This window comes from Microplitis demolitor, chromosome 7 (genome assembly GCF_026212275.2).
Source record: "Microplitis demolitor isolate Queensland-Clemson2020A chromosome 7, iyMicDemo2.1a, whole genome shotgun sequence".
Lineage (NCBI taxonomy): Eukaryota > Metazoa > Arthropoda > Insecta > Hymenoptera > Braconidae > Microplitis > Microplitis demolitor.
The window spans coordinates 2,036,711-2,053,456 of record NC_068551.1 but is presented as its reverse complement, the minus strand read 5'-3'; the positions used below and the strand labels follow the sequence as shown (position 1 = coordinate 2,053,456).

Sequence of the window (16,746 nt, the reverse complement as noted above, 5' to 3'; positions counted from 1 at the left end):
TGGCATCGAATCCCATCAGCCCGCGGGCTGCGCGCCATTTAAATTTTTTCTCCAGCGAAATAACATAAAGAGCATCCGAGAGTAAGGGGGGGGGGGGTGATACGAACATATAACTAATATATAGGCGCGGTTCCTTTGAAATCCAAGTAGTCTTTTCATTTGATTGTATTTCAATGGGCATTCTCTGCTGTCGTCTGAACGAATGCGCGTGAGACTGGATGCTTCTTCCGTGTGCTGTATAGTTATATAGTGAGAGACTCTGCTGTCAACGCACCAGCTTACAAACCACCTTCTGCTTCTTTCAATTCACGTCAATTCCACCTACGAACTACAGCATTCTCCGACATAAATAAAAAAATATATTTATTATAATTTTCACTTAAATTCCCAGCCCGTTTTTTAACTAAACAATATTTTATGTAATGCTACACATATTTTATCATATGTATATATTAATATATTTGTTTACAAAGCGATAAATTCCGAGTAACGAGCTACCATGTAACCGTCTTGATTATTTCCCAACGAAATATACCGCGGACTTTAGCAGTATTGCCCGCGAACCGGTACCGTCTCGCATCATCTGTACTCCATACCGCGGATTCGATGTTTTATATTTTTATTTTTGTTTATATATAAATTATATACATATGGACTTGAACGATGTATAGATACTGATGTTAATAGATAGTATTGGAATTATCTCGGCAAAGGTAAAGGCAAAGACAAGGTGGAAATATTGTATATCCGATACATATATGTATATATATATATATATATTTGTATAAAGTAGGGACAGGTGAGACACGGGGTCTGGGTCAAGTTGGGTCATCCTCGTGCGACGCGAAGTTTTAAATTCTAAGACTTATGTTATATACATGAGGTTGATGCTGGTATATATTTATATATATGTATATATATGAGTATAGAGGTTAGAGGTACGATTAAAGAGACAAGAGACATGGAGTAAAAGACTAGACACACGATGTAAACGTGATGCTAAGACGCGGGTTACAGGTGACAACGTACGCGAGATTGTAGAGGTTGTGACCGGTCATGTTGCTGACACACTCCTGCTTTGGGTTAATATATAAATTAAGTGATTATGTTTGACTCTTTTTGAGTCGAGTTATTCTACTTTTGCTAAATATTTCGACACGATAATAACAACCAGTAGTTTTGTTATGGAAATAAATATTTTTCTAGGGATATTTAAATTCTAAACGCGCCTCGGAATTTAAATATCTAAACGGGATTTTCAACAAGACCCAGTTTTTTTAAAGAGTTCCAAGACACGGACTTTTGCGGCCTTGATGGACCTCTTACTATCGGCTATCTTATGACAACAAATTAATTAGTTTTTTATGAGAGAGCAACAGCTGAGTTTAAAAAAAAACCCAAGTCGACTTGGTATCGGGATTTGGAATTTTGAGTAAAAATTTTCCAAACTTTGACTTTGTTTACTTCCACTTGAAAAAAATTTTTTATGACTGAGGTAAAAATTCCAGTCAAATTAAATTACAAAAAAAAATTTAGCCTGATGCCCTACATCCAACTAATTATGCGACTTTACTTTTTCGAATGACAACTTTACAAAATGTATATAAATTTGAGCCATGGGAATTTTGAAAATAAAAATAAAAATAATTTATTTCCCTCCAACGGTCTCTTAATAATTTTTTTTTAAAATTAATTAACCCGATGATACAAACATGATTGAAGACAAATTATATAGTATCGAGAAAGTATCTCATGATACCCAGTAACACCAGGGGAGACTCCTTGAAAGCCTTGAGAGAGTAATGTCAGTGTCAGGGACATCGGTCTTTCTCAGGTAAGTTGGGCAAAGTAACAAAAAAAAACCAGTTTCAATGTCGGGGATCTCGGGTGGACGAGGAACACCCAGAGTCCGGTTCTCTCCCTCATCGCATCGTCATTACGTGTTTTTGAACAATATCACCGGTTCAACGTAATATTAATGCACACATATACATACATATATATATATATATATACAATGATAAACAAGTTGAAGGGCCGTGTCGTCAATTCGCACTTGAACGCGTCGCAGGCGTTCAATATTGATCAGCTTAACTCGATAATTAAACCCGAGAGACATTTATCCCGCATAAAATATAAAACCCGATGAATTTTGACAGGCGAGAGAGCAGGCCAATAAAAAATACACGGATTTTTTCGACATACATATGAATGCAACGTATCATTAATTAATGAGAGCAGGCATAAAACTTTCGCCTCTTCCGCAGTTTTTTGTTAAATTGCCCGGGGACTATTGAAAATAAAATGTTAAATAAATAAATAAATAAATAAATGAATGAAGAATAATATGACAAAAAAATTAAACTCGGAATTAGATATTCGTATGCACGCAGACTACGCAAGCATGAAAAACTTCCGTCTTTTAACGTCATACTGAAGCTAATTTTACTTTATTATACCGACAAATCTACAAATAAAACTGCGACTGTGCATAACTACTCCCGAGTATTACTGTATATATATATAAATATATATATATATATATAAATCACATGTAGTGTTTTGTTGTCGGTTATATATATATTTTTCTGTTGCGTTGTCTGTACGGGTCAGCATTTGACGAGCGCGATGAAAGTGCGATGAGAATGAGCTGTTATGTACACACTTTCCCCGAAGCTGAGCCTCTTCCCCAGTGTAAGGATGCGAGGAGATCCCACAATAAAAAATAATATTTTATTACTGAAAAGTGACAGCGTGAAAAAATATAAAATTGTTTAAAGAAATTTTAAAAAATTAATCACCGAAAAATTGGACTATTTAGTGGGCAATTAAAGTTATTACAAAACCCGCCGAGCGAACCAAATGAGGAAGAGGATTTATGCGACACCCACACATGCAGTCCAGTGAAAAAAAGAGACATGTGTCTGCTACTCAAACTCATTCTCAGTCTCAGAGTTGGAGTCTGAGTCTGAGTCCAAACGGGCTTAAAGTCATGTCCAACTAGCATCCAGGGAGATATGTTGAGAATATTTTTTTTTTGTAAAATATATATAGATATATATATATGTATAAATAAGAAGTACGCGTTTATGGAAAAATAAAAAATCTTAAGCGAAAATTCCTGTTTCTCGGGAGCAACACGAGTCGCTGGTTGAAGGGTTCGATGTAATTCTAAGAACCGGGAGAAACAACGTAACACGTAGCAAAGCACCCAAGTACATGAGCAAGGAGTTGAAAGATCCCGATTCAGTAATAGCTGTTGAGTAAAGTAAGTATAGAAGCTGGAGCACACTGAAAAGTAGCTGAAGAAGTATAAACTCAAATAAGGCAAGAAGCAAGTCTTCTCATCCTCTGGTTCTTATTCTACTGCCTCCTCTTACATATTCTTTTAAGTTAAATAATACAAAAGTTAAATGTTTACTCGTATCGCAATAGCAGAACACTTGGATATAAATATAAATTGTCAATATTTTTTGCTGTTATTCTTTTGTTGTTTTATTATTTAAACTTATTTGCCGTGCGGTTGAAACAAATCGTGATGGTTGCGTGCTAAGATTCTGCGATCGGCTTTTTTTCCCTATCTCGTTTTAAAATTCAATAGATGTTTGGCTTGTCAATGGACACGAGCAGGCTGAGAAGAAAACTGAAGAAAAGGCTACTGCAAAAAATAGTGGTAATGTAATGGTAATACCGATTACATTGATAGTCATGGTGGTGGTGGGATAATAGAAGAAACTGCGTACCGAGTTGTCAGTGAAGTATCCTGATTTAATGCCGGGTAAGAGATAGGAAACAGGTCTCTCTTGTTAATTTTTATTGCTCTCCATCGTCCTGGAAAAGAGTGAGACGAATGGGCACAAGACACACTAGGTTCTTCACTCACTGCACAACTTGTAGCCGTCTCTTGTCTTGTAACCGCGCCAACAGTTCATGGTTTCGTGTTACTCAAGGGGATGTTGTTAGAGGCATCAAGAGCATTGAACTTGACACACGATACTTCGACACTCTTGTCCAATTTATTATTTTTAAATATTCGAGGTCAATGCTCAATTACTATTTCATTAATTTATCATTTTTTTTATGATACTGGTTAGCCGATATCTAATAAGTTTTGGATTTTTGGAAAATGATGAATTATTAAAAATAAAAATATTTTGGAAAATTGCACATGTAGTTTTTTTAATTTTCTACAAGTGCATACTTTTATTTTTTTTTTTTTTTTAAATTTAGTTGTCGAAAAAAAATTTTAAACTGGCGGCTAACTTCAGGATCATTTTTTTTTACTTTTTAGCGGGAAGGCGCGAAAATTTAAATTTGAACAAAAACGACATAAAATTTTTTTGACTTTCGCAGTTTAAAAAAAAAAACAGGAAGTACGTTTTGCTCTCCTAGCTGAAGAGTAAAGGAAATTCCGTGAACTGGAATGGAACGAAGGCTAAAAAATAAAAATAAATAAACTAAAGTAATTCTCTAGTAGAATATAGTGGAGCGTCTTGGCGGTATGGAGAAGAGCCAATTTTACTCATTAAGCCTAGATTCCTGCACGAAGCGCAACTCGAGGTTGTTGCACACGTCCTGGGAATAGATCCTTAGAGGATAGTGGACTTTGCCTACCGACAAACACGACCAGCGTTACTCTAGCCACAGAATTACAAATAGGAAAGATGGGCATTATCTCAATCTAATTTTTATTTTCCATTCGTTGTTTAAAAAATAAAAAAAAAAAAAAGAACAAAGTCCCATGAAAATGTAGAAGTGGAAAATCGCAATACATATATTTCGCAATATAAATTGATATATTTATAATTTAAAAATAAGTGGAATCGAAACTATGTAAATGAAGCATTATCCATAATAGTGACCCAGTGGCTTCTGTGAAACATGGGACGGTATCTCGACGATATCTCGACGCGTTCGCCATTCCGTAATCCTATATAATCCTGAATAAGTAATCCCTGGAGCCGGCAGAGACATTATTGGCCTCTCTTTCTCGCGCACGTGTCCAGCCAAACATGGAGAATCGAACGCGTGGGATTATTCCATTCGCTTTAGCCTGGCTCTAACTTTTATTTCCACAGCCATGGGTATATCTACTGGCAGCGCTGCTGCTACTGCATACGGACACCAAAGAGACGCACATATATGTTAAATTATCTGCCGCGACAATCGTTTGCCACTGGACAAGAAGATATCATTACCCAGCTCAACATAGATGTCTGTACTACACAGTAATATTTAAATATTTCCATTAGAAATAAATATACGGTCATTTATATACTCGTACATGAACAGTTTCATTTTGTAAATACAAATATAAATAAATTTATTTACATATTTAATATTAACAATATAAAGGATGTCTGCCCAGTGATAGAGTCAAACTCAGTATTTCTATAATAACAAAAGTTATCTTTACTTATTTGCATTAGAAAGTCACGCTGTGCTTTTTTAAGCGGATCTCCGCCGTGACGTTGCTTTTATTTTTATTATATATTTATATTTATAGGAAACGGGGGGGGGGGGGGATGGGGTACACTCAAAATTTTTTAAATCAAGTGTCAGTCGAAAAATGTCAATGAATTTCTATGATACTGAAGTTAGCTGACGTCTAATAATTTTTGAACTTTTTTAGAAACGATAAATTATAAAAAAAAAAAATTTCAAAAAATTGCACTTGTAGTTTATTAAATTTTCTACAAGTGCATTTTTTTAGTTTTGCTTTTTATTGAAATCAATTTGCTGAAAAAAAAGTCAGAAAATTTATAAGTGTCTACCAACTTCAATCATAAATTATTTAAATGACTAATTTAATTAAATTTATTTAATATCTAGAAAATTTTTTCACCTTTTTTAGGGGGTAACCATTTTACCCACAGAATGAAATTTTTTTTTAACGGCAATTGAAAGCTTTGTCTACTTACTTTAAATATCATTAAAAAAAAAAATACTTAGCGTATTTAAGTTATCGAAGACTGTTTTTTTTAAATGGCCCATTTTGCCCCTTCCCTATAAATATTTACTCCTAATTAAACAATTATATCTGTCTGAAATTATTTATCGCGACAATTATCATCATTCATGTCCTTTGTTGTTATTTTTCTTCTGCATTGACCCCGCGAGTCAATGCCACCCAATTGTACTAAAAAAAGAGTAATCGTCATTACTTAAGTTTATTTTTAAAAATAATTACAACGATTGTTCCGCGTAGTTTAATCCGTCGGGTCAACGACTCGATCAAGAGGATCCCCGTCGTGATGTAGTCTTATTATATATTTTTCGCTCTCTGTATTATTTTATTTTTTAAAAATCTTTATAATCCCGAGCAGCGAACTCGATCGACGACCTCTGAACCCGGAGTAATCTTCTGGATCGACGCCTCGTCCTCGTGAGTTACCTGAATATTCACCCAGCATTTTCACACTCTCAATCTCCGATGCCGGATTGTAGAGCAGAGCCGATCAAAGGAGAGCTGCCGAGTCAGAGTTGAGTAGGTAACCATGTTATTTTTTTATCTGGATTTTATTTAAAGCCAACAGGTCGACGACTTTCTCCGGAATAGAAAGGCCCTGACTCATCTGTCCAGCCACCAAAAATAAACAATAAATTCCATATATATATGAATAACCCTCAGGTATTTTGTCTCAAAAATTTTTCATATTTTTTTCTCATAATATTTTCCAAGAACGATTTAATAAAAAATGAAAACCCAGGATTTTAAAAAAAGTTTTCACAAATTTTTAATCCATTATCTTGGATCTAAAATTACACATGGAGCCTCGTCTCGCATATTTATTTACAGCGATAAAATATATTTTTTCTTCCATATGAGTGCACTTCCACGGCAAGTTTTTAAAATTCTCGACAGTCTTATCCCGGTTATGTCACGTTTCCTGCAAGTGGGCCAAGAGCTTTAACCTCCTTTGCTGCTTCTATCCTTCCTTTATTTTTATTCTCCATACCAGTATTTCTTCTACTCTGCTCTATCTCACCGCATATACATCCTCATAATATAGTATCCATTTCTTGCCGCTCGTCCACTCGGCCCGACATTCAAACAATCCCTTTCATCCTTATCTTGATCCCTCCGTAAACTTGACATGACACATGCATACACAACTCATACTCATACTCATCATCATCAGCACAATTACAGGCTCACTATTTAATAATTCAGCTTTTTAATTCAACTCTCCTAATCAGCGTATCACAATAACGAAGACCCAGACTTAAAGATCGAGATTAAAATACTCAAGTAATATTTTTCATGGACAACCTCAAGTTTCATTATCATAATAACAATAATTACCATTATCAACAAATGTCGAAATTTATTCACACAGATGCAGATAGAAACACATAATTGTATAATATATTCATCGGTGAGATTTATATCTGACTAGAGGCGGTTACCTCAACATTATAAATTCTTATTATTATATTATTTCCATCTTGTTTATCTCCACCCCTTTATTTGGTTACCGTGGTTATCTGAAAGGTGCATTGATGGAGTCTTGAGTTCGCTCGTCCATTCTACGGCTGTTATGCTCGGATCCCCAGTGCACTCAACACATAACAAACAACATGCACCGGGTAAATGAAAGAGTGTATGCTTTGTATCTGTGTAAATATATATATTGAGCATAAACAAGCGTTGCTATTACGGATACGGGATTCTACAAGCATCTGAACAATATGATAGACATAACCCGTGACCTCGAGAGTTAACGAGAGATTCGCCCCGTGAGATTCTATAAAGTATACGCTGCATGGAGATGCACGTTATATGGACTGTAGCAACTAGTAACCAATAACTCTGTAGATGCACGCGCCAGACTCCGGACGATGTAATCGCCATGTTTGTGTCCAGTAAATTGGATCCCACTGATCTACTCACCTCTAATTGAAAATTTAAACGCAATCATCAATGAGCATCTTGTAGTCCTGCACTTGCTTTGCCTTTTTCATCATTTACTTTTTTAATTCATTTTCCTTTTTTTTTTTTTTTTCTAATTAAATTTATAATTTTCGTATGAATTTTTTTAACCGAAAACAATTTAAGGTCTGAGTCACGAGAGCGTAAAGCGGAAAGGGTCTTCCTTTACTCTGCAATGCCAATGTTCTTGGTCTTGGTTGCTTTCTCTCTCTCTTTCTTCTTTTAAACTAAAACTCTGGTCAGCAAGACTTAACTCCAACCGCATCACGGGCATTGTAACTCACTCTGGTGGCATCCCTTTGTTTTGTCTGGTGGTAGCCGCCAGAAAGACGTACTCCAGTCCTCGTTTTTCACCGGCTGCACACTTAACTTTCCTCCTCTCTCCAGTCTTCTCATCCTCCAATTTAATACACCACCGATTAATATCTCCAGGAGTTTTTCTCCGCAAATTGGGTTACTCATTTAGCTGGAACTTAATCATCCAAATTCATGACTCAGACCCGAGTATCCTTTAGCTCCTCAATTTAGCTCAACAATCGCTAATTTATTATTAATCAGAATTCAATGACTCTAAAATAAATTCATGACCTAGTAATTTTAATTGTAAGCATTCATGATAAATAATCCGTCATTAACATTAATAATGATGATAATAAATATGAAGGATTAAAAAATTTATTTAAATAATACAGTGAGAGGTTTTTTTTATCGAGGTAAAGGTGCAGTGTGTGAGTGTGTGGAGTAAAGACAGTACAGGAAAGAGAAACTTTCTAATTAGGTGCGAGAGTGCGTCTCTGTACACCCACATGTACAATGACCACATTTGTATGAGCTTAAAGTATGCGGGAGCACGTGTGAGCGATGTTACTTGTAGCAACGACCGCATATGAGCTCAGAGGAAACGTCATTTAGCAAGTATCCTCATTGCAGAGTCAGTCCGTTACGCTTACTGAGTATTTAATAAAATATATATAAATATATATATAAATAACCAGGTAACGAATAAAATAAATAGAGAAGATATATATAGAAGATTATAATTCAAGAGTTTAAGAGCGCAGGTGTAACTACATGTTTATTTATATAAATATATAAATAAATATATAAGAATCGCGTCTTGACTCGAGACACTATCGATTGAATCGAGAGTGTAATGAAAATTTTATTGGGTCTTTTATCAAAGCTCGGCGCAGACGATTTATTGCGATCTTGTCGGTCGAGTTAAGAGTTAGTTTTAAAGAAGACGAACATAAGTAAGAAGTAAACGTGATTTTCTTGTGCAATAAAAAAGGCTTTGGAAAAAATATCAGTAGACTTGAGACACGCGATGCGAGCGCGGATTCTCTCGCGATCCTTCGCTTCGTTTAAAGTTTTCTTGTATTGAGAGTAAAGTTGAGTTGAGTTGAGTTGAGTTGAAGTGAGTTGAGCTGAAGAGAACGGATGTACAAGAACGAGTATAGGGATCGCATGCTCCGCGGCATCAGACTACGGGCAACGCACGACCGCGTCTTCTTCGGCGTGTGATCAGGGCGAGAAGAATGCGAACAAGAAAGACACGGCGAAACAAGACTAAAGAGTGTCATGCTCACATTTTTTTAATACATCCCGAGTTAATGACTTTGGCATTGCAAAAAAAATTTATTATTTTAAACTCATTCCGTGATTACGTTTTTTAATAAACGATCTGAATTTTTCTCAAAGACTTAATTATTTTTATTGTTCAAAAATTTTTATTGTCATTCCAAGAAATACGATTATTGTTCTTTACAACCGAAACATCATAATTTAATTTATTTTAGTGTTTTTTACCAAGTGAAGATAGTATTGGGTATGTTATTATATTAATAGCTATGAGTTTAATGCAACAACTTGGAGAGAAACGATAAGATGATTTTTCCATAGGAAACCAGCCGCTCGACTTTCTGATTGGACAGCAGTACCACAGCAACTACATACTACATACCCAGTACTCTACAACTTCTCTTCACTTATTACTTATTTTCCTTTATTTATCGTCTTCCTTCTCTTACCGACTCCTCGGTATATTATATTACCCTGGTAGTATTTTTTACCACGAGACATACGTGATGTACATACACGGAAAACTAGATCGATGTTTGTTGATTTATCGAGTATCGAGTACAGATAAAATACAGAAGCCATGACGGTTTTTAATTTTTATAAAACTCTCACTGACTCCATATTCTGTGCCGCCAAAGTATTTATGCCATTTTACAGTATCCACTTATTATGGATACATATATAGTTAAAAAGGTATATAATAATATAAAACGTCATGACACAGAACGTTATTACAACAGAAACCGGTATAAATCGGACGATAAAATCCAACGCGGATTTGACTATTGAAAAATATAATAATATTCTAACCGAGAAAATTACGCAGGAAAATGGTTAATTTTTTTTATCTGCGCGTGGAATGCGCGCTCTAAGTGAAATAGTATGTATATTATGTATATATATATATGTACGGGTTATAAAACACGACGCAATGTTTTACGTCAAGAACGATTTGGTGCGTCGACCGACCGGCTTGAGTATAAAAACTTTTAACTATTCATTCTTCATGTAATGGAGAGTAAGCTGAGTGTTATATAGCACAGAATAATATAGAGCTGCTCTTTGCTTCTGAAGATAGTCACAGTTTTAATGTGCATCCGGTTGGGAGAGTTGAGTCGAAGTGAGAGTGAGAGAATGGAAAAAAGTAATAAGAATAATAATGATAATAAATAAAAAGAGCAACACCTTACACACCCCTGCTCGACTTAATGTCCCTAATTATGGCTGTCAGAATTAAATCTCCCGGCGAAGATACGAGGGTGTTGGCGAACATTCCTTGTAAATACCAATTATTTTAAAATAAAAGAAAATTATGGATTTTTTTTTCGGGTTAAAAAAATGACGATTTTATTTTTTGAATGCGTTTGAATTTTTTCACTTGAATATTTAAGTCAAATTCAAATTTGACTTAAATATCTAAATTCATTAATTCAAATTCGAGTCACTTTAACTTGAATTTATTTAGTTATTGATTAAGAAGAGTCAGAAAATTTATATCAATCGGTTTCATTTACTGGGTTAAATATTATATTTTTTGGGCCATATTTCAATAATAGGATTTCAAAGAGCCCGTTCTCTGTCTTCTATTTCGAACCAATAGTTTAACCTGACTTTGGACTTAAATGACTTATATTTAAGTCACCTAAGACAACGTGACTTTAATTTCCCATATCTGGGGTAAATCGGTACTAAGTAAGACGACAGTCAGCAGCAATTCAAATCGAAATGTGTTTTCATATCTTAAAGTATTTTTTATTTATGAAAAAAAGAATTTAAAATTGACTTGCATTTGTTTGACTATTTTCTTTATTTAAAATTTAAAAAAAAAACCGCCAAAATCAAGTTATTTTTAAACTCGGGTTTAGTCAGTTTAAAAAATAAACTTTTTAAAATTTTTTTTCAAGCATAATTAAATGATTAAGCTTTACAAATGAATAGTTTTCTCTGTAGACTTCTCACGCGGCTTCATGGTACATTACGAGTGTGTACTCGTCAATAGAAAGTGAATATACGATGTGTATATCGCCCTCGCAAAAGAATTTTGCAATCGAACCGACCACCTGAACGCTCATCAACCTGTTACTATATATATTTATTATATCAATGCATACAACACAAAAAAATATATATATACATATATATATTTAAACTGAAACTATCAAAATTTCCTTCCCGGCATGCAAATTTTTCTAACTTTTCCCACTGTGTCAAAAACTCCCACGAGATGGAGATGAAAAAAAAACTAATATGAAACGGTGTCATGAGAAGCCGCTTTAAAGTTTAAAAATAAATATATATACACATACTTTTTTTACTTTTTTTCGATAAAAATCTACCTGTCTGTCATAATCCTCACAATTAACGTAACTTTTATTGTTCGTTTTAAAAGCAACCTAAATTACCTCTTCGAAAATTAACAAGTAGTCCAAGCGCATCTTTTAACATGACAATTAACAAGTGAAATAAAAAAAAAAACAATTGAAATTGAGAGTGATATAAATTATGAGACATTTTTATTGTATATTGTAAGTTGTAACACATCACATGTCGATGTGTTATTATATTATTTTCACAGTCAGTTATAAGAACTTTTTTCTCAACAAGTGAAACTTAATAACCACCTCACATATAGACATATATATATATACATATATATTACTTATCGTAATATGTTACTGTACGGTTGAATTTCTAAATACTATTCGTTGAAAATAAATATAATGTATTGCTTTCATATATGATGGTTTCAATTTTCCATATCAACAGTTTTAAACCTATCAATGAATTATATGTCATCATAATATAACAATTTACAATATTAACAAAGACTAAAAATTGCATAACTTTAAAAAGTATTTAATCTGCGTTTAAAATTAAATTAACGCAACATCTTTTGTTAATTTTTTACTCCGATTTAAAAAAATTTTATTTAATAAAATATATTTATATATATATATATATATGTGTGTGTATATGAAACACATTCTAGTGCATAGACTACACAAAGTATAATGCAAAAAGACTTAGTACTTTCACGCGAATAAATAGAAGGAAGGCGAGAGCAAAGGCCGCGGCGCTCATACTTGGGGAATATAATGTACGGTATACCTGTGTGCTTTACTCGCGCTAATATAACAAAGTTCAGACGTTCACCATCGTCATCGTCCTCTCTTAACTTAAACAGCAACAACCAACTAAATATACAGCAACCAACGAACGAACGAACAAACAAACAAACAAACGACTAGACCACGATATTCCATGACTACGAGTGTTCAATCTCACGTGACCCAGGCACCCAGCACCCAGGATCTACCTTTTCTTTTTACATTCAATAACTTTTATTACTTTTATTTTATTCTTACAACTATTTATCTTATCCATTTATTATTTCGACCGAGACATGCAGAAACTCATCAATCATCAGCATTTTTTAATTTATCTAACTAATAACAGTAAATCTTTTTAATAAATAAGTACCCTGAGTATTGATTGAATAAATAAATAAATAAATATGTAAATAAATGAAACTATTATTGCTACCCAATTGCCGATTAATTAATGCTCATTACCTTTATCAACCGACTGAGGATCTTTAGTTGTCGCGACAAGTTCATCCCGCAGCTGACTCGTTGAATTCCCGATAACCAGTAGAAATAATGTCGTCGTGAGCACCAGCCGAACGACCATCATCTTGATGGCGTGATAAAAAAATAATAAATTAAAAAAGAAGAAAATAAACAATCACTTCAAAGCTCGCGGGAGCCTTATCCACTCCGTTTTACGAAGCCTCGTCCCCGTCATTACATTTTGTTTATATATATTTTATATATATTTAAATAACAGACCGGTATTTACTCGTATCCAATTTTAGTATTTATTATTGTAATTATTTATATTAAAAACTTTTATTATTTATATTTATTTAATCATTTTGCCGTAATGTTTATCGAGTAGAGTCACTTTAGACGTTATTTAAATTTAATTAACGTCAAAAAAAAAATGAATGGTAATCGACTGAGTTAACAATCGAAGTACACGATCGGTAATTAATTATTTGTAATTATTTATAGTTTACTTTTATATTTTACTGCTGTTAAGTACAGTAATTGTTATTGTTGTTGTTGTTGTTGTTGTTGTAATTAAAATAATTATTTACACGAGCTACCTGTATTTTATAAGGAAGTGCTTGGCGCACAAGTCCATGCCGCACTGCTGAAAATCATCAGGTGTTTTCAAGCAGCCGCCACAAATCGTAACTCGCGCCATCTGCCATCCTATCACTTTATTATACTTTTACCTACAATACAAATATATTCTTCATTACAATTACAATTACAATTACAATTACAATAACAATTACTATTACTACTACTACTACTTGCTCTTTTTATATTTCATTTCATTACACTGTGTACGTGTACAGGTACACGGTAACAATAATAAAATACCGCCAACAGAAAACCACAGTCTCATAAAATGTACAATATACCTATTGTATATGTATATATATTTTCTAGTATTTCATTCATGAGAATTCGCGGTTCGAGTTTAAATTTATGTTAATAACTATCTATTAAATGCATTAAAAAAATTTATTTAATCATGACCGGGTGAAGAAATTATTAATTGCCGGGAGTTTTAAAAGAATTCTTATTTGCGCGGTAAAAAAGATTTTGTGAAATTTTACACAAAACTGTGCGTTAGAATATTTCATACAAATTTTTATGTTACCTCTTTTAAAATAATTCATTTGTGAAAAAAATTAACACAGAAAAATTTAAAAAGTAATTTTTACACATTTAAAAATTCAAATTTTAGTTGCAACTCCGAATTCCGGAGTTTAAAAAAAAATTACTCCGCTTATGGAGTCAGTAGGGAGTTTTTCTTCAACAGAATGATCTAGATTTTATTTAAATTCACATTTACTCCGATTCGGAGTTCTAATATTCAAATTAATTCCCTTTAGGCGCGAATTTTAAAATTGGAAGCGAATTCGGAGTCAAAAATGAACTGACTAAACAACCGGAAAGCAGAATATTAACACAGGATGTACACAAATACGAAAAATTTTCTACTGTGTAAAAGTATTTAATTAAAAAAAATAATTAAATAATTCATGGTGTTTGTATTTTCTATAGCTTCTTTAAATTAATGTGAAAGCGCAACGTCAGTTGCAATCGGAAAAAGAGAATGACAAAGGAAACGGATCGACAGATCGCGTGTCGCGAGGATTGTTGCAAAAAAAAAAATTAACATCCTAATAGGAGAGTCCACGAACTTCCTGCACAATGGACTATGTCCCGTTCCCAATGAATTTCGCAACCTTTGACGACACATCCGATGCGCTCAACATTTAATTAAAAACATTTAAATTAATTACTCGAACAAAATATTTATTATTCAACAAAACCTAGTCTCATGACCTCTGACTCTCTATTTAACCCGAAATTATTTTTACATTCAGCTAAAAAATTTTTAGTGACTAACTAAATTATTACTTTCTAAAAAAAATTTAAGCTAATCGGTTCTGTTTTTAGGCATCAGACGATACTTTCACGTCTGCGTCTTCTAAAAAATATGTATACATTTATTCGGATATTCATATATATATATATATATGGGATCACTGAACATATTACAAGAGAAAAAATAAACTGGATAAAAAACGATTGAGTTGCTGGATCTCCTTTCAAATTGACATCGGTCAAGGTATCGACTGTACGCGCGATCGTCCATTTCGGGCACGCGATAATTGAATCTCTCTAGAATTCCAAATTTGCTCTTTAAACTCAACTCATGTCTGAAAGTATGATCACATATATATAAAATAAATAAAAATAGACCAGCAATTTAAACTCTCGTACTCACCGATTTACCCAGCCTACATTAATCGACACAACTGAATTGGAATGTAATCGGCGCCATTATTACACAATTCTCATACGCGAGCACATGCTGCGATGATTAAAAATTTGAAATTTTAAAAAACTAAATTGCATATGAGATTTTATTTTCAATCCTTCCATTTACCCGCTGCAAAGACGATATGAGAATTATTACGACTGAGTAGTGAGCTCGGGTAAAAATAATAAAAGAACAAGACTTTCCATACAAACGATTCATGTAAATCGTGTGCATTAATGCGTACTTGTGGCAAATCTTACGTTCAATCTCACTTGGACCGCATGTATGAGCTTAGAAAAAATATTTTTACGAGCGTATTGTTCGGTTAATACCTCGAAGCTCACTGGCTGTTGCATTGTGAGTAAATATATTTGTATATATCAGGATTATGACTCAGGATTACCTGTTGCGGCTTTTGAAAAATAATAAGTACATTTGAAAAATTAATATTTTTTTTTTTTATTTTTCAGACTTTTATTTATTACCGGAGGAGCGAAGCAGGAGGTGCATCACTTGACAGCGGAGTGTTAAACGGTATATTATTATATGTGTTCATTGAACGCAGAGTTACTCAATGTACTTGTCGTTGCGTTTTTATTTCGTAACAAAGACAGAGGAGAGGATTGTACGCGGTGTAGTTTAAGTTATATACGAATTCATTGGCTCGACATCGACGTTTAAAATAATGAAAATATATAAATATACGATACCTATAATTTATATCCTATCCAGCAATCGGTTCTTTCAAAATCGAGTACAGGTAAAATGGTTTTTTTTTTTAAATAACCCGCGACTTGTGAAATATAAATATAAAATAGCAGCAGACGATGTACAGACGATCAACGACAAAATAATAATTTTAGAATTGTTTAATAAATTACGAAAGTATAAAATCAATTGATAGTTTGTAAAGTTTGATGATGACCAGTGACAGGATAATCTGGTGAATAAATTATACTGATTGACAGTCGCTTCTGATGGAATTGGGTACGACTTTGTTGGTTTTTTAATGGAGGCAGTGTGGTCAGGGGATTAGAGCTGATCGAGGAAATTATCATTCGATTGTAAGATTTTAAAATTTTCGCACGGCTGTTGCTATTTATCGTCCTGAGGTCTCTTGTGTTAAGTAATATCCTGGAGGGCATCTAACGGATATTACCTCGCGATCACCGGTTATATTGATGGAGAAGCTTATTGGACGTTGGGCAATTACATTTCAATAACCGGTAATTACTTTGATTACGAATAACACCAAGAACTACTTATTGTTATGGAGTAGATTCATATTTTATCATTTTTTAATAAACGCACACAGAATATTAATT

At 33.5% G+C, this 16,746-nt stretch overlaps 1 protein-coding gene across 1 annotated transcript in view; it reads right to left on the bottom strand.

Annotated features, from left to right (window-relative positions):
• Nucleotides 1-13,713, bottom strand: part of LOC103571023 (serine-rich adhesin for platelets) — an 81,186-nt gene extending 67,473 nt beyond the window's left edge. Inside the window, exon 1 of the mRNA XM_008548990.2 lies at nt 13,087-13,713. Within this exon, the coding sequence (XP_008547212.1) occupies nt 13,087-13,207 (121 nt within the window). The 5' untranslated portion in view covers nt 13,208-13,713. The remainder of the gene's footprint in view (nt 1-13,086) is intronic.
• Nucleotides 13,714-16,746: the final 3,033 nt, after the last annotated feature.